Consider the following 18,661-nt stretch of genomic DNA (forward strand, 5'->3'; position numbering starts at 1 on the left):
GGGCTCACAGATTCCTAAGTGAATGAATGTCACAAGGACACCTGGATAGCGTGTGGGAGCATGTATATTCTGTCATAGGATAAATTCTGTCTGAGCTGTTCCACTGTGCTGGAATAGCACAGTGGAATAGCATTTACATAGGAATGTGTGATACTAAGATTGCACTCTGCATCTTCCAACTGCCAAAAATGTGAAAAATTATTTTTTAAAAAATGTACGCAACCAAAAAGTCAATACACAAATGGTGGAGATCCTAGGGGGATTTTCAATTCAGAAATACAATCACACAAGGGAGAAAAAATGAGATGGGAATGGAGCAGAAGAAAACTGGACCATTACTTACAGTGTCATGCATTCGTTTTCATGTTCTAATCTGCAGCTAAAGAATAAATAAATGTTACTGGTCCCAGTGGCAAAATCAGTATGTGGGCCTCTGGGTAGCCAGCCTCCATATAAAAGACAAGTTTACAATTGAGACCAGTGATATTGTTTATCCATAATATAAGCCACAGCACACTAATTAATTCTACAGCATTCTGACTTGTGAGTGATCCAAAGTTACTAGTCAGATTCCACTGCTGTATGGATGAATCACCAACCATTCAGGTGATCTTTGGCTCTTTGGGTGCCGGGCCCCACAAAGTCACCTGGGATACTGTGGTTAAAGCTAGATCCTTCTGTTACAAGTTCTCTACATTGTTCAATGAAAACCATTTTACTACCCAAGACAATAAAAACTATGAATTAATGTTTTAATGTATGCTTAACAATTGTACAATAACCCATAGCGACAAAACAGCAATTATTTGTGACTGACATTTGTAGTTTATTAATAAATGACTATCAGATTGGCATATTATCTGAAAATTAATCTCAACTTGGTTCGCAAAAGTCTCCTGCATTGCTTTTAATAATCTGAAAAATGTCATTACTTGAGACTTAACTAAAGCTCAGTAATGCCAAGAACACAATTCCTGCCTGAGCACTGTTCCAAGGGTAATTACACTAATTAGCTGGCCAGGGTACAACATTCTACTTAAAAATGATCAGAGTGACATTGCAACTTTGTTAAAAAAAATTGTGTCAGAGAGTACAAAACCTGAAGAGCCCCATTGTTGGAAAATCAGACCTTTTGGAACTATGATCACAGGAAAATAAGCATACATGACTCTGGTGGCATTAGAGTTTGTCAAAGAAAGAAAAGAAAAAAATGTTGCACAGCTCAGACATGTGATTGTTTGGGTTATGTATTCCTATAGTAATAAACTATTTTGTACATAATGGGGGTTATTTGCTAAAGCTTGAGAGTGATAAATCTGGTGCACCTCTGCATAGAAACCATCCAGCTTCCAGAATGTATTGCCAAAGCTTAATTGAACAAGCTGATATTAGAAGCTGATTGGCTGCCATCCAGAGCTGCACCAGATTCTGAGTGTACCAGTTTTATTAAATATCCCCATATGCTTTTCTTCCACTATGAACTCTTTTACTGACAATTACTGGGCATTCCTACAGCTTCATCTTCTCCTATTGCAAACTAACCATACTGAGCTTGGAAACATATCTGTGCTGGCATGGTCAGTTTGCATCCACGAGCTTGCTGCAGGCAGCAATGCAGATGCGCAGTGTTTCCAAAGTCCCATACTCAGCTTTATTGTCACACGGCCTGACCAGCTTTGCTTTACTAGACTGACAACGGTTTTCTTTATTTTGCTGCCTGTCCCCCTTCTCTAGGCACACCTCCTGCTTGATTGACAGTGGCTTGCCCCACTATCCACATGCCATTTAGCTGTCAATCATCCCTGTTGCCCAGTGCCTACGTGACATTCTCCTGCATTTTCTACCTGCTGCGGATACATTCCCTGCTTAATTGGCAGTGACTTTCACTGCTGTTCAAGATATCATCCAGCTGCCCCGCCCCTTTGGTGCAGACATGCCACCCACACTCAGAAAGAAGAAAAGGATAGAAGTAGTGCAGTCATGTGACCGCAAAAATTAAAAAACAAAAGGTATATGAGCTAATGTTTTTTAAAAGACATTTTATTAGAGCCATACAAAGTTATTTTTAATAGATTACAGTCCTTTGCCTTTACTGACTTCACCAATATTTTAACAATACTTTATCATATCTAATCTCCACAGTTTGCATGGACAAAATTGCATTCCGCGGCATAAAAAATATGCCTCTAAAAGCAGCATTTTTCTGTCCATGTGCACGAGGTTTTAGGTTTTAAAAGCTTCTCTATCAACATTTACAATATGTAAATATCAGTCAGTATTTTGTAAAATATTATATCTATTTTTTAAATTATAAAGAGGATTTAGTTCTTTTCATTCATGTGATCACATGCACACTGCTAAAAGAGACAACAGAGGGCACTCCACTGTACTTGGAACCAATATTACTTTTGCTTACCTGAGGGTTTAAATGCAATTTTACTTTTCTTGCCTTTATTGGCTTGCTTGAGGAAGAAGTCTCTAAGCAAGTCTGCAACTGTTGCACGCTTTGTTGGATCAGGCTCAAAACAAAGCAATATGAAGGCTCTAGCTTCTGAAGACAGGGATTCTGGAATCTCTGGGTGGATTTTAAACATGCCAACCTATAACATATAAATATGATCTAAGCATGGGAAAGGAAGTATATTTAATGAATTACAAAATGTACAACATTATCAACACTAGGTGAAATTGTCTAACTTACTGGTAGATAATTAAAGTTCGGTATAAAAGCATACAGGTTGATATGCTATAGTAGGCCGTAGTAGTGAAGATGTCTTAGATTTGGTTCACATCTCTGGGGTGCGTGTTATGTTGTGTTCATTTTGGTTAGGCTGCCAGTGTTCCCCAGCGCAGTAAAAACCACTCCTGACACTGCAGCATAGGTATGTTTTGATGGGGTGCCTTTCAGAATCAATGGCACCATAGCACACCAATACACATCATGTGCATTACTGTAGGGTGAACCTGGCTTTATAGTGAAGCTGAAAGCAATATGGGTACTGCCATTTCTGACCTCCCTCTGATAACAATATTTGCCTGGCTATTATGCCAATTATGCTTTAATACTTTGAGTCACTAACGTAGTAAAAAGTATGCATATTAGAACATTCACAAAAAAAGTCAAAAGTCCTTATCTGAATGCTTTTTCTAAGTTAGTTGCTTAAAGTATTGAAGAAAAGGTCAGAATAACAGCCAGGCAACTACAATTTTAAAAAGGCAAGCTCAGCAGTGACAGCCTACATGTTTCTCTTATGACAGGTTTCTTTTAGTTGTAGTGAGTGTCATTTACACAGAATTTTGATAATAGAATAGAAAGGAAGTAGAAAATCCAAGGCAACTTTTCGGCATAAAACTGTGGGACAAAGCTGGAAATGAATGATCAGTATACAGAGAAGAGCTCATACAATCCATATTCTGTCATGGCTGATAAAGTAAATTTTTCCTGGGACACTGTCATACAGTTAGTAGTCAGAAACATATAATAACCCCCGACTAAATTTCCAAATGTTCCTTTTTCTACATTCACATTTCCCTTGTGTCTTACTTCTCTGGAATGACATTTTGAAGGGAAAGGAGAACTGTTAGAGCCGGCAATGCCCTTTAATTAGACCATGGTTTTGAGACTATAAGGGTACCATAGCTTAACCAGATACTTGGAGCCATTCTACTATCTTGGTATTCTGTATCCTTATCTAAAAGAGTCTATATGTAAATCTTAACAATTACCTTCTTTTGCTTGCTCTCTTTTGGTCTGTTATATACCATTAAAAGCATTTAGTTGAATATGTACAAAAAATACATATTGATGCCAGGGCTGTAGATAATTTTTTCTTCTGGGGGGGTTCAGCTCGCATTTTTGCCGCGCCGCCCCTCCCAACTTCTCCCCCTTGAAGAAATTAAGGAAGGGGTGGGTAGAAGGAAGGAAGAGGTGGGTGGAAGGAAGGGGTGGGTGGAAGGAAAGGGTGGGTGGATGGAAAGAAGGAAAGAAGAGGTGGATGGAAGGAAGAGTGAGTGGAAGGAAGGGTGGAAAGAAAGGAGGGGTGGAAGGAAGGGAGGGAGGGGTGGATGGATAGAAGGAAGGGGGGTGGGTGGAAGGAAGGAAGGGGTGGGTGGAAGGAAGGGGTGGAAGGAAGGGGTGGGTGAGTGGAAAGAAGGAAGGGAGGGAGGGGCGGTGGAAGGGAGGGAGGGAGGGGGGTGGCAGGATGGAAGAAAGGGAGGGGGATTGTGGCAGGATGAAAGAAAGGGAGGGTGGAAGGGAGGGAGGGAGGGGGGTGGAGGGATGGAAGGGAGGGGGGGTGGAGGGATGGAAGGGAGGAGGGGTGGAGGGATGGAAGAGAGTGGGGGGAGGTGGAGGGATGGAAGGGAGTAGGGGGGGTGGAAGGATGGAAGGGAGGAGGGGGTGGAGGGATGGAGGGGGGGTGGAAGGATGGAAGGTTAGGTCAAACTCACCATGACTCCTTCAGAAGCATCAGAGCTGTGACTGTCGGCTGCTGTGTTCAGTTTCCCGCCCACACCTCCTCTGAAGCTGCAGGGACTGGAATGTGGGCGGGCACAGGGGGGAGGCAAAGCAGATCCATCCTTTCTCCCCTCTTCTATTGATGCTGAGGATGGTGGGAGGGGCTGGGCTTCTGGGCAGTGAGAAGAACACAGCAGTGGTGGGAGAAAGGCAAAGAAAACCGTTCTATGCAGCGGTGGAGGTGGCGAGAAGCACCGGGGCTAGGGGTGTGTGGGAGGGGTGGCGGTGGTTGTGGTGACAGGCAGCGATCTCCTGTATGGCTTTCAGTGAACAGCTGGAAGCTGCCTCTCCTCCTCCCCCTCCTGTGGCTTCCAGGAAAGCCATACAGGAGATTACTTCCTGTCACCACCACCGCCCCTCCCACACACCCCTAGCCCCGGCTCTGCACAGAACGATTTTCTTTCTGCCCTCCCTCCCACCGCCACTGTGTTCCCGCCGCTGTGTTCTTCTCACTGCCCAGCCCAAATTTCGAGGGCTGCACCCTGCAGCCAGGGATGGTTGACAACTATCCTCTGGGGAGAGAAGATGTCTTTTACAAAATGCACCAAAAGCGCATATGCGTTTTTGCGGCGGATCAATGTGAAAGTAGCCTTAACCACTTCCCGTCCGGCTGCTGTTTATGAACAGCGGGACGGGACACCTCCAGGAGTGGGTTGCCATTTCTGAATGGTGTCCTGCATCTGAGGCTCGTGCGATGCCACTAAAGTGTGCACCCGCGAGCCCAATGACCGCCGAGTCCGACGGACACAACGGATCTTGTGACATGGTACAGGACCAATGAAATCGGTCCTATACCATGTGATCAGCTGTGCCCAATAAGGACACACAAGTGGCCAAGCAGTGTCCCTGATCGCCGCAGTGGCCAAGCAGTGTCCCTGATTGCCACACAAGGGGCCCAGCAGTGTTCCTGATCGCCGCAGTGTCCCTGATCGCCGCACAAGTGGCCAGCAGTGTCCCTGATCACCTCAGTGTCCCTGATTGCCGCACAAGTGGTCCAGCAGTGTCCCTGATTGCCGCAGTGGCCCAGTAGTGTCCCTGATCGGCAAACAAGCGGCCCAGCAGTGTTCCTAATCACCACACAAGTGGCCCAGCAGTGTCCCAGATCACCGCAGTGGCCCAGCAGTGTACCTGATCACCGCAGTGGCCTAGCAGTGTTCCTGATCGCCACACAAGTGGCCCAGCAGTAGCCTTGATCACCGCAGTGGCCAAGTAGTGTCCCTGATTGCTACACAAGTGGCCCAGCAGTATCCCTAATCGCCGCAGTGTCCCTGATCACCGCACAAGTGGTCCAGCAGTGTCCCTGATCACCACAGTGTTCCTAATTGCAACACAAGTGGCCCAGCAGTGTCCCTGATCGCCGCAGTGACCAAGCAGTGTCCCTGATCACCGCACAAGTGGCCCAGCAGTGTCCCTGATCGCTGCACAAGTGGTCCAGCAGTGTCCCTGATCACCGCAGTGTCCCTGATTGCTCCAGTGGCACAGCAGTGTTGTTGATTGCCACACAAGTGGCCCAGCAGTGTCCCTGATCACCGCAGTGGCCCAGCAGTGTTCCTGATTGCCACACAAGTGGCCCAAGAAATTAGATGTGTAATTAGAACACTAACAGGTGCTTATTAGATGTGGAGCCTCTCTATGCACAGTGCATACAATCCACCACCCACTCCGACGGAAATATCCTTGATCTTGTCTTCTCCAACCGATGCGCTCCCCACAACCTCACTAACACCCCCTTCCCTCTCTCTGACCACAACCTGATCACCTTCTCTATCTCCTCGTCCTCCAACGCCTACCCCTCCAAATGTCACACTACTACCAGCCGTAACCTCCGCAACCTTAACCCTGCCTCCCTCCACTCTGCAGCTGATCAACTCCACAACCGCATCCTCCCCCTGTCCTGCCCCGACTTGGCTTTGACCGCCTACAACAATGCGCTCTCAACAGCCCTTGACTCACTAGCGCCTTTAACCACACGCAACATCAGACCCCGACCGCTCCAGCCCTGGCAGACTGATCACACCAAAACCCTCAAACGACAAAGTCGTGCCCTAGAGCGACTATGGCGCAAAACCAAATCCAAACAAGCCTTCACCCGCTACAAATCTGCCTTCCGCACCTACACCTCCTCCCTCCATGCTGCCAAACAGGCCTACTTCTTGACCCTCATCAAGGCCCTCTCCTCCAATCCTCGCCGACTCTTCTCTGCCTTCAACTCTCTACTCTCTCCACCCCCACCTCCACCCAGCACCTCACTCACTGCCCTTGAGATTGCCAATCACTTCAAAAACAAAATTGACACAATTCGCAAGGACATTGCCGCAACTCACACGCCCTCTCAACCTGTCCCCTCTCACACAGCTACCCCCTTATCCCCCCTCCCCCTCGACATAACCCGCAGGGACTTCGTCGCTGCTCAAACTTTCTCCAACCCCCTTCACCCTCACTCAGCTACCCCCTCATCACCCCTCTCCCACGGCCCCACCACTGCTCTGACCTCCTCTTCCACCCCACCCTACATCCCTCATACTGAAGCTCCCCCAACACTCCGCACCTTTGACCTTACTACCATCGAGGAAGTCTCCAAGATCCTCTCTGATGCCCGCCTCACCACCTGCCCCCTCGACCCTATCCCCTCACAACTCCTACGACCTTCCTCCTCCTCCATCCTACGCTCCCTCACCCACATCTTCAATCTCTCCCTCTCCTCAGGCACTTTCCCCTCCCCTCTGAAACATGCACACATCACCCCCATACTTAAAAAGCCCTCCCTGGACCCCAATGACCCGAACAACCTCAGACCCATCTCCCTGCTCCCATTTACATCTAAACTCCTCGAGCGCCTAGTCTACACCCGCCTATGCTCTCACCTCAACGACAACAACCTCCTCGATCCCCTACAGTCCGGCTTCCGTCCCCTAGACTCCGCCGAAACTGCCTTACTCAAACTCTCCAACGACCTGCTAACCGCCAAAGCTAATGGACACTACTCAGTGCTCCTACTCCTTGACCTCTCTGCGGCCTTCGACACAGTCGACCACCCCCTCCTCCTCAAAAAACTACACTCCCTCGGCCTCAGAGATTCTGCTCTCTCCTGGCTCTCATCCTACCTGTCACAACGCTCCTTCAGCGTTACCTATAATGCTACCACCTCCCCCTCACTCCCCCTCTCTGTTGGGGTCCCTCAAGGCTCTGTCCTCGGGCCCCTTCTCTTCTCCATCTATACCTCCTCCCTTGGCCAACTCATACACTCTCACGGCTTCAACTACCACCTCTATGCCGACGACACACAAATCTATCTCTCAACCCCCCACCTCACCCCCTTGGTCTCAGCCCGAATCACACACCTACTGAGCGACATATCAGACTGGATGTCGCTCCACTTCCTTAAATTGAACCTCTCCAAAACCGAGTTTCTTGTCTTCCCCCCAGCCCGGACACCACCCCCCATTGATTTCTCCGTCACATCCAACAACGCTACCATCAAACCCGCCCCGCAGGCCAGAGTACTGGGTGTCATTCTGGACTCCAACCTATCCTTCCAGCCCCAAGTCCAATCTTTAACAAACTCGTGCAGACTCCACCTCCGCAACATCGCCAAAATCCGCACGTTCCTTACCCCAGAAACCACTAAACAGCTCATCCACTCCCTCATCATATCACGACTCGACTACTGCAACTCCCTCCTCACTGGCCTGCCTCGCCGCTGGCTATCCCCTCTTCAGTCCATCCTGAACACGGCTGCCAGACTCATTCACCTTTCCAACCGCTCTGTCTCCGCCACCCCCCTCTGCCAATCCCTCCACTGGCTTCCGATTGCGCAACGGATCAAATTCAAAATCCTAACGCTGACGTACAAAGCTGTCCACCATACTGCCCCGTACTACATCTCTGACCTAATATCCAAGTACCGCCCAGCACGCACACTCCGCTCCTCACAAGACCTCCTTCTCTCTAGTTCCCTGGTCTCCTCCTCCCATGCCCGCCTCCAGGACTTCTCCAGGGTGTCACCCATCCTCTGGAACTCCCTGCCCCAACCCATCAGATTATCACCTACTCTCCTCTCCTTTAGGCGCACCCTGAAAACCCATCTCTTCAGGGAAGCCTACCCCACCCCCTGGTAACTTGCCGACCTCCTCCACTCTTCCTACCACTCCATCCCCCACAGCTATCTCCTCCTGTGCCACCACCCCCTCCCTCCTAGATTGTAAGCTCGAAAGAGCAGGGCCCTTGATCCCCTCATGTTTTGCATTGTATTGGTACTGTTCTGTCACATGTTCTGTCTCCCTTTGTAATGTACAGCGCTGAGCGAACTATTGGCGCTTTATAAATACTGTATAATAATAATAATAATATGTGGCCAGACTGTGAAAAAGTCTCACACATTTGGTATCACCATATTCAGCAGGAGTTAAAGAATGCATTTTGAGGTGTAATTTTAAGTATGCCTATGCCATGTAATAGAAACATCTCATAGATTGACAACTTTGCGCAAAAAAAAATAAATTTTCATTTTGTTTTCACATTTTACAAAAACTTGTGGCAAAAAATTAAGTCTTCAGAGGACTCCCCATGCCTCTTAAAACATACCTTGGGGTGTTTGCTTTCCAAAATGGGGTCATTTTGTGGGTAATTCCATTGTCCTGATGCTCCATGGCCTCCAAAACGGCAATAGGTAGTCAAGAAATTAGATGTATAATTTTTGCCCTTAGAACCCTAACAGGTGCTAATTGGATGTGGAGCCCCCCTATGTAGCCAGACTGTGAAAAAGTCTCACACATTTGGTATTTCCATATTCAGCAGGAGTTAAAGAATGAATTTTGAGGTGTAATTTTAAGTATGCCTATGCTGTGTAATAGAAATATCTCATAGATTGACAACTTTGCGTAAAAAAAATACATTTTCATTTTCTTTTCACATTTTACAAAAACTTGTGGCAAAAAAATAAGTCTTCAGAGGACTCCCCATGGCTCTTTAAAGATACCTTGAGGTGTTTTCTTTCCAAAATGGGGTCATTTTGTGGGTAATTCAATTGTCCTGCTGCTTCAGGACCTCCAAAACCATGATAGACAGTCAAGAAATTAGATGTGTAATTTTTGCCCCTAGAACGCCTAAGGCTGCTTATTGGATGTGGGGCTCTTCTATGTGGCTAGGCTGTGAAAAAGTTTCACACATGTGGTATCGCCATACTCAGGAAGAGTAGCAGAATGTGTTTTGGGGTGTAATTGCAAGTATGCCTGTGCCGTGTGAGAGACAGTTCTTAAATGACAACTTTGTGGAAAAAAAATTGTTTACTTTCATCATTTCCCTCAAAAATTGGCAAAAAATGACAACTTCAAAAAACTCCCCATGCCTCTCATTAAATACTTCAGACTCTCTGCTTTCCAAAAAGGGGTAATTTGGGGGGTATTTGTACTGCCCTGGCATTTTAGGGCCCCAAGAAATTATATAGGTAGTCAGTACATCAGGATTGATACATTTTTAAATATATATACTGTGGTCTGTGGACTCTATAACTTTCACAAAGACTAAATAATACACACTGATTTGGGTTATTTCTACAAAAAAAAAAAAGTAGCACAATGGATTTTGGCCTAAATTTATGAAGAAAGTATATTTATTTGCAAAAGTTTGTGACAAAAACTAAGAAAAACATGTTTTTTTTTTCAAAATTTTCGGTCTTTTTTTAATTTTTCTAGCAAAAAATAAAACCCCCAGTGGTGATTAAATACCACCAAATGAAAGCTCTATTTGTTTGAAAAAAATGATAATAATTTCATTTGGATAGTGTCGTATGCCTGAATAATTGTCATTCACAATGTGAGAGAGCTGAAAGCTGAAAATTGGCCAGGACAGGAAGGGGGTGAAAGTGTCTGGACATAAAGTAGTTAAGCTAGAGATTGTGTGAGCACTTTCCTAATGGGAATTCAGGGGTGTGCTGCTAAAGGCACACAGAGCGGAGGACAGGTAACCTAAATGTTTATAACTGGTGTAGAAGCAAATTAATTGAATTACGGAAACCAGTAAATGTATTTAAAGTGGTTGTAAACCCTTACATATACCTAGTGAAGTGACTGGCCTCAGAGGATACACAGGTATAAAACAAATAATTATACGCAGCTTGTACCTGTTTATCTGCCATCTCTCAGCTCTAAAAAGCAGGGTGCCAGAGGCTGAAGTTACAGTCAGTGAGAACTCTGAGAGTGGATTGGAGGGAAGGGAGACACCCCCTTCACACAGCTCACAGGAATAGAGCTGAGGCTGTCAATCTGCTGGAGACACATAGTGCCCTGGATACAGACAAGTACACACTATAGAGGGATATGCTTTGTTTAAATTTCATGTCTGAGGTTTAAAATCACTTTATTCTCTCTTGAGAAGAGGGGATTAACCACTTGCCCTCTTGAGGATTTACCTCCCTTCCTGACCAGGCCATTTTTTGCTATTCGGCACTGCATTATTTCAACTGGTAAATAAGTGGTCATGCAATGCTGTACCCAAGTGAAATTTACATCCTTTTTTTCACACAAATAGAGTTGTTCGGTGGTCTTTCGGTGGTATTTGATCACCTGTGCGATATTTATTTTTTTGCGCTATTAACAAAAAAAAAATGAAAATTTTGAAAACAAAAGATATTTTTTACTTTCAGCTATAAAAAATATATAGTAAACTCAATGTTAGTTATAAATTTAGGCCAAAATGTATTCTGCTACATGTTTTTGTTAAAAAAAATGACAATAAGTGTATATTGATTGCTTTGTGTGAAAGTTATAGTGTCTACAAACTATGGTATAGATACTGCAATTTACGCACTAGTTAAACTAGTGCACTGCACTAGTTTAACTGACAATTGCGCGGTCATTCAATGCTGTACATAAGTTACATTTACGTTCTTTTTTCACAAGAATAGAGCTTTCTTTCGGTGGTATTTGATCACCTGTGTGCTTTTTATTTTTCACGCTATAAACAAAAAAAGGCTGAAAATTTGGAAAAAAAAACCCGGATATTTTCTCATTTCTTTCATAAAAAATATCCAACAAACTCAAATTTCATCATTAATTTAGGCCAAAATGTATTCTGCTACAGTTATAGCATCTACAAACTATGGTATATATAATGGAATTTACACAGCTTTTACTTTCTGACTGCCTATCACATTTCTTGAGGTTCTAAAATACCAGGACAGTACAAACCCCCCCAAATGACCCCTTTTCAGAAAGTAAACATCCTAAGCAATGTGCTGAGAGGCATGTTTAGTCCATGCAAGATTTATTTTTTTCCAAGTTTTTGGAAAATGACAAAAATTTTTTTTTTTATACAAAGTTGTCTCTTAAATGATATATTGCTCACACAAGCCGTGGGTATATGTGGAATTACACCCCAAAATACATTCTGCTACGTCTACTGAGTATGGGGGTACCACATGTGTGAGACTTTTTGGGAGCCTAGCCACATACAGGAGCCTGAAATTCAATGACCAGGTTGAAAGACTGAAGGAGCGTAACTTCCTCATTTCACTTCCTCACTACCTATCACAGTTTTGAAGGCCCTGAAATGTCAGGATAGCACCAAACCCCCCCAAATGACCCCTTTATGGAAAATAGACACCCCAAGCAATTTAAAAAGAGTATTGTGAATATTTTGCAGATCTAATTTTTTCTCACGAGGTTTTGAAATATAAAAAAAGAAAAGAAAAAATATGTTTTTGTTTTTTTTCCTAATTCTCCAAAAACTTGTGGCAACAAATGAGATCTGCAAAATACTCACCATGCTTCCTATCAAATTCCTTGGGATGTCTACTGTCCAAAAAGTGGTCATTTGGGGGGGGGGGGGGTTTGGTGCTATCCTGGCATTTCAGGGCCTCCGAAACTGTGATAGTGTAGTGAGGAAATAAAGCCCTTTAAAAGCCTGAAGGTGCTTATTGGAATTTGGGGTCCTGTATATTGCTAGACAGCCAAAAAGTCTCTCACATGTGGCATTCCCATACTCGGGAGAAGTAGCATAATGTATTTTGGGGAGTAGTTCCACATATACCCATGGCATGTGTGAGCAATAAATCATTTTGATTTTTTACATTATTTGTACACTGTCCCTTTTATTTTTTTTTATTTATCATTTTTAATTCTATCACAGGGAATGCAAATATCTGCTATAACTTCAATGGGCATTGTCATATATTCTTTTTGGAGAAATCTGGGGTCTATCAGACTCTAGATATCTTCCCTGCCTTTACATTATCTAATCTCACCAAGATAGGTGTGATCAGATGCATTCCCAATTACAAATGGCGCTGTTTATATCCTTGCGAAACTGAAGTGATAAAATGCTCAAAGCTTCCAATTTCTTAGACTATAGGAGGTGAATGGCACCATTCCGGTCTCCAATCAGCTATATGGGCAGAAACACTGTCTGCATTCTCAAGTCCCCCCGATGGCATGGGACTGCCGAGAATGGTGGAAGGCAGTGGGGGAGGGGCATCTTTTCCCGCTGCTTGTAAAAGCAACTAATGCAGCTAATTAGCCACTAGGATTGATTTTACATGAAAGCCAATTGCCATCTGAAACTGAAGGTATCATCCTGGTATGACCACTCAAAGTCCAGTGATATGCCAGTACGTCGCTTGTCCTTGTTGGGTGTATATGCTATGTTCTTTTTTTTTATGCAGCCTGTGGGCTGAATGAAAAAAAGAGAAGAAATCTCTGCTAGAAAAATAAAGTGTGTGGTATGCCCACCATTAGAATATACCGCCCTGCATCCACCCACTTCTAATGGTGGGCACAAATGAAATGTGCCAAAAAATATTATAAAATATGCAAAAGCATAGGGGCCATCCACCCACTGGCCACCCCAGGCCCCCATGCTTCGGCATATATGCTCTTTTGTTAACTGCGGATGAAAAATCTTATCCAACAGCACTGCACACAGCTACTTATGTATATTCTGAGAGCAAGACCCTGTTGCTGTCAGAATAAACAAGTCGGTGCTGCAGCTGAATGACATCCTCATTTCTCAAGCAGGCTTTTTCCCCCTTTTGTAAGATGGGTATTTACAAGCCGTTGGGGGGAAGCCCGGTCAATTATTCCAAGATATCTAACTAGTGGCATGCTAGAATAAAAATTGTCAACGTATAAATGGTACCCCATATGGAAAAAGGATGACACCAAGTCCAAAACTATCTTACCACTGCTCCCCATGTAGTCTGGGCATCCGGGGGGGGCTCCACGTGACTTTTCCCTCGTAAATTCGAAAATTATATGTATAGCTTGTTGCCCTCTCACAGGTCTTATACATTTTGACCCCATATCTGGCACACTTGCTGGGGAGAAATTGTTTGAATGCAAGGCATACAGAAAAATTAACGAGGGACTCATCAACGCAGATGTTTTGCTGGGGTGTGTAGACATCTGCAAATTTTTGGTTAAGGTGATTTACGAGGGGCCAAATTTTGTGCAGCCAATCAAATTCAGGGTCATCTTGAGGACAACAGAGTGTGTTGTCATTGAAATGCATAAAACACATTATACTCTCATATCTATGCCTGGCCATGGCAGCAGAGAACACAGGCATATGATGATTCGGGTCTGTGGACCAATATAACCGCAATGAATTTTTTTAGTAATTCCCAAGGTTAGGCCCAAAAAAAGTTACATTCGGAAACTATAATGGGTTTCCATGCAAATGGTCTGGCAAGGTTTGAATTTAGGTTGACGGTGATAAACTCTTGTGCATATAAATTGCTTTGATCCACAATCAATGCATACAGATCTTCTGCGAAAAACAGCTCCAAAAAATCAAGGGGAGTATTTAAATTTGCTGTTTCCACCTGAATTCTGGTTTGGGCAGTGAATGGGGGAAGTACGGGTGCTGCAGACTTTGTGGGCTACCAATAGGGATTTTCAAGTATATCCGGAAGGATACTAGGAGCTCTACGGGCCTGTGTGCGAATTTGTGGTGGCGAAGGGACACTACTTGTACTTGCCACTGCACTAGCTTGTACTGCACTTATGGGACTCGCCATGTCACCAACTGATACTGCAGTGCTGGTATGTGAAAGACCATGATGTACTAGGCCGCTGGTGCTCGCCAGTTCACCAAAAGGTAGAGAGGCACTGGTACTGACACTCTGCTGCATATGAGAGTCATCATGCAATTGAAACATCTCAGCAACCTGGGAACGGGGTTGGGTACGCCTGACCATAGCAGGGACCCCTTCTTCATTGTCTGAGCTATCTTTTGGGGTGCCGCTTCCATGTACAGTTTCATATTCTGAGGCTGATTGTGTCAGTGAGTCTTCCCCTTCACTCTCATCTGACATGCTCAGAATCCTGTAGGCCTCTTCACTAGAGTACCTTTCCATTGACATTTTGGCCACTAAATTTATAGGTACCTAGTGGGACTCACGGGAAAAAGCACCTGGCTGTCAGGGACTGCTTGAACGACTACAAAAAAATTTACTGGCAAAGTGGTAACAGAGATCAGGCCTGATTCTGCGAACACTGCGGTTTTGTGTACAATGTATCAAGTGACAGTGACCTACTGACACTGCACTTGCTGGGGAAGAAGGGAGGGTAAGCATAGGGGCTAAACGCAGGTGCTGGCAGGTGCCGGGCCTGATCCCGCCAATGCAGCATTTTTGGGGACACTATGCTAATGTGAACGCTGGTATAGTGCTGATCTGATCAAAGATATTGGTCCGTTCAGACACTATACTAGCAATAGAGGTTTACTGTGTATGTGAGCGTGTTCCTGGCAATCAAGGGGTTAAATGCTATCTGGGAGGACCGTGAAATAAATATACGTGATTTTGCGCACCCGTGCCGCCCTGTAGCGGTATTTCTACTTATAGGGCGGCGCGGAAGAGGTTAAACACGTCCAGTAAAAAAATTTTAAAAAATCTAATTTCGGCATAAATTTAGGCCAAAATGTATTCTCCGACATGTCTTTGCTGATAAAAATCCCAATACATGAAAATTAATTGGTTTACGTGAAAGTTATAGCATTTACAAATGGCAGTATAGATACTGGAATTTTATTTTTTTACTAATAATGGCGGCTATCAGCGACTTTTAGCAGGACTGTGGTGGGAATTTTGACACTGGGGGAAACTGACTTGGTGTCACTGACATCCCCAGTGACACCAATACAGTGATCAGTGCCAAAAAAAAAGTTGGCTGTGCACAGCCATCCAGAGCAGTGTGCCTGAGCCAACAGGGAGGAGGACTGTTAGTAAACAAAGCAATCCTCCTCCCTGTCGGTGATCGTCGGTAATCACTGGGCGCTGGCGGGTAATCACTGGCCGGAACCCGGTGATAGACAGCTCGGCCACGAACAGCGGTGCAGGTAGGGTGCTTACGTGCACCTCCTACCCAGAGATGCAAAATCACACACATACAGTTTTGTTCAAAATAATAGCAGTGTGTTGAAAAAAGTGAATAAAGCTCAAAATCCTTCTAATAACTTTTATTTCCATACACACAAATGCATTGGGAACATTACACATTCTATTCCAAATCAAAACATGAAGAAAAATAAATCAAATTTGTGTTGTTCCTCTAAAAAAATTGAAGAAAAGTGAATATTAGACAGTTCAAAAAAATAGCAGTGTTTGTATTCTTCTTTACAAACTCAAACATTCACTATATAAACTGAAAAATGTTTGAAGATTTTGCTTTCCTTTGAATCCCTTAATTAAGATTTAGTTGTATAAGCACTGTTTCTGAGAACTGCTATACATCTGTGTTGCATGGAGTCAACCAACTTCTGGCACCTGTGAACTGGTATTCCAGCCCAGGATGATTGGACTACATTTCACAGTTCTTCTCTATTTCTTGGTTTTGCCTCAGAAACTGCATTTTTGATGTCACCCCACAAGTTTTCTATTGGAATAAGATCCGGGGATTGGGCTGGCCACTCCATACAATCAATCTTGTTGGTCTGGAACCAAGATGTTGCACGTTTACTGGTGTGTTTGGGGTCGTTGTCTTGTTGGAACACCCATTTCAAGGGCATTTCCTCTTCAACATAAGGCAGCATGACCTCTTCAAGTATTCTGATGTATTCAAACTGATCCATGATCCCTGCTATGCGATAAATAGGCCCAACACCGTAGTATGAGAAACATCCCCATATCATGATGCTTGCGCAACCATGCTTCACTGTCTTCACAATGTACTGTGGCTTGAATTCAGTGTTTGGGGGTCGTCTGGCAAACTGTCTCTGGCCACTAGACCCAAAAAGAACAATCTTACTTTCATCAGTCCACAAAATGTTGCGCCATTTCTCTTTAGGCCAGTCAATGTGCTCTTTGGCAAATTGTAACCTCTTCAGCACATGTCTTTTTTTCAACAGTGGGACTTTGCGGAGGCTTCTTGCAGATAGCTTGGCTTCACATAGGAGACTTCTAATTGTAACAGTACTCACAGGTAACTTTAGACCTTCTTTGATCTTCCTGGAGCTGATTGTTGGCTGAGTCCTTGCCATTTTGGCTATTCTTCTATCCATTCGAATGGTAATTTTCTGCTTTCTTCCACGTCTTTCAGGTTTTGGTTGCCATTTTAAAGCATTTGCGATTATTTTAGCTAAGCAGCCTATCATTTTCTGCACTTCTTTATATGTTTTCCCCTTTCCAATCAACTTTTTAATCAAGGTACGCTGTTCTTCTGAACAATATTTGGAACGACCCATTTTCCTCAGAAGTTCAGAGAGAATTGCACTGTAACCAGCATGTACAACATTTGCTGCCTTCCTTCCTTAAATAAAGGCAATAATTGCCACCTGTTTTTCAAAGAATGAATGACCTCACTAATAGAACTCCACACTGCTATTATTTTGAACATGCCCCTTTCAATTAATGATGCAATTACACAGAATCAGCAGCATGCATGTCATGACTGTTGGGTCTGTTGGATTTCTACTACACCTGTTAGTAAATTATTTGCCATGTAGAAATAGAATTTCTACCAAAAACAGTCACTGATCAGGTTAGTGATGTCTGACTGCTATTATTTTGAACACAACTGAATATATGTGATTTTGCGCACCCGTGCCGCCCTGTAACAGTATTTCTGCTTTAGGGCGGTCGGGAAGCGGTTAAGGGGGGATAGGATCAACATGTATAAATACAACAGTGGTTCATATAGTGAACTTGGGGTAGAGTTATTCACCCTGAGGACACCACAGAGGACAAGGGGGCACTCTTTATGTTTGGAGTAAAAGAAATCTCCAAATACGGAAAGGTTTCTTCACAATAAGAGCTGTGAGAATGTGGAATAGACTCCAAGAGTTGGTTCTGGCCAGCTCAGTGGATTGCTTTAACCACTAGCCTACAGGGCACTTATACCCCCTTCCTGCCCAGGCCAATTTCCAGCTTTCAGCACTGTCACACTTTGAATGACAATTGCGCGGTCATGCAACACTGTACCCATATGGAATTTTTATCATTTTTTTGAGACAGATAGAGCTTTCTTTTGGTGGTATTTAATCACATTTGGGATTTTTATATGTTCTTAAACAAAACAAAAACCACTGAAAATTTTGAAAAAAAAAGTTTTTTCTTAGTTTTTGTTATATAATTTTGTAAATGAGTGATTTTTCTCCTTCACTGATGTGCGCTAATGAGGCTGCAGTGATGGGCACTGATAGACTGCACTGATGGACACTGATGAGGAGGCACTGGTAGGTTGCACTGATGGGCATTGGCAGGCATCACTGATGGTCACTGAAAGGCAGCAATGATACATGACACTGATATATGGCACTGATAGGCGGCACTGACTGGCACTGATAGGCAGCACTAACTGGCACTGTTAGGCAGCACTGACTGGCACTATTAGGTGGCACTGACTGGCACTGATAGGCGGCATTGACTGGCACTGATGCGCACTGATAGGCGACACTGACTGGCACTGATAGGTGGCACTGACTGGCAGCACTGATAGGTGGCACTAATTGGCATTGATAGGTGGTACTGACTGGCACTGATGAGTGGCATTGAAAGGCAGATCAGATGGGCACGGATATGTGGTATTGATGTGCACTGGTATGCACTGATATGTGGCATTGATGTGGCACTGATGGGCACTGGCAGGTGGCATGGATGAGCACTGACTGCTGGCACTGATGGACTTTGACAGGTGGCACTGCTGGGGCTAC

The 18,661-nt window shown here is 44.3% G+C and overlaps 1 protein-coding gene across 1 annotated transcript in view; it reads right to left on the minus strand.

Annotated features, from left to right (window-relative positions):
- MAP3K15 (mitogen-activated protein kinase kinase kinase 15) overlaps positions 1 to 18,661 on the minus strand; it is a 367,125-nt gene that overhangs the window by 40,590 nt on the left and 307,874 nt on the right. The window contains exon 20 of the mRNA XM_089683901.1: positions 2,417 to 2,600. Within this exon, the coding sequence (XP_089540027.1) occupies positions 2,417 to 2,600 (184 nt within the window). The remainder of the gene's footprint in view (positions 1 to 2,416; positions 2,601 to 18,661) is intronic.

The sequence above is a fragment of the Staurois parvus genome, unplaced genomic scaffold (genome assembly GCF_062004578.1).
Source record: "Staurois parvus isolate SC_StPar_1 unplaced genomic scaffold, SC_StPar_1.0 ptg000327l, whole genome shotgun sequence".
NCBI classification, from domain to species: Eukaryota; Metazoa; Chordata; class Amphibia; order Anura; family Ranidae; genus Staurois; species Staurois parvus.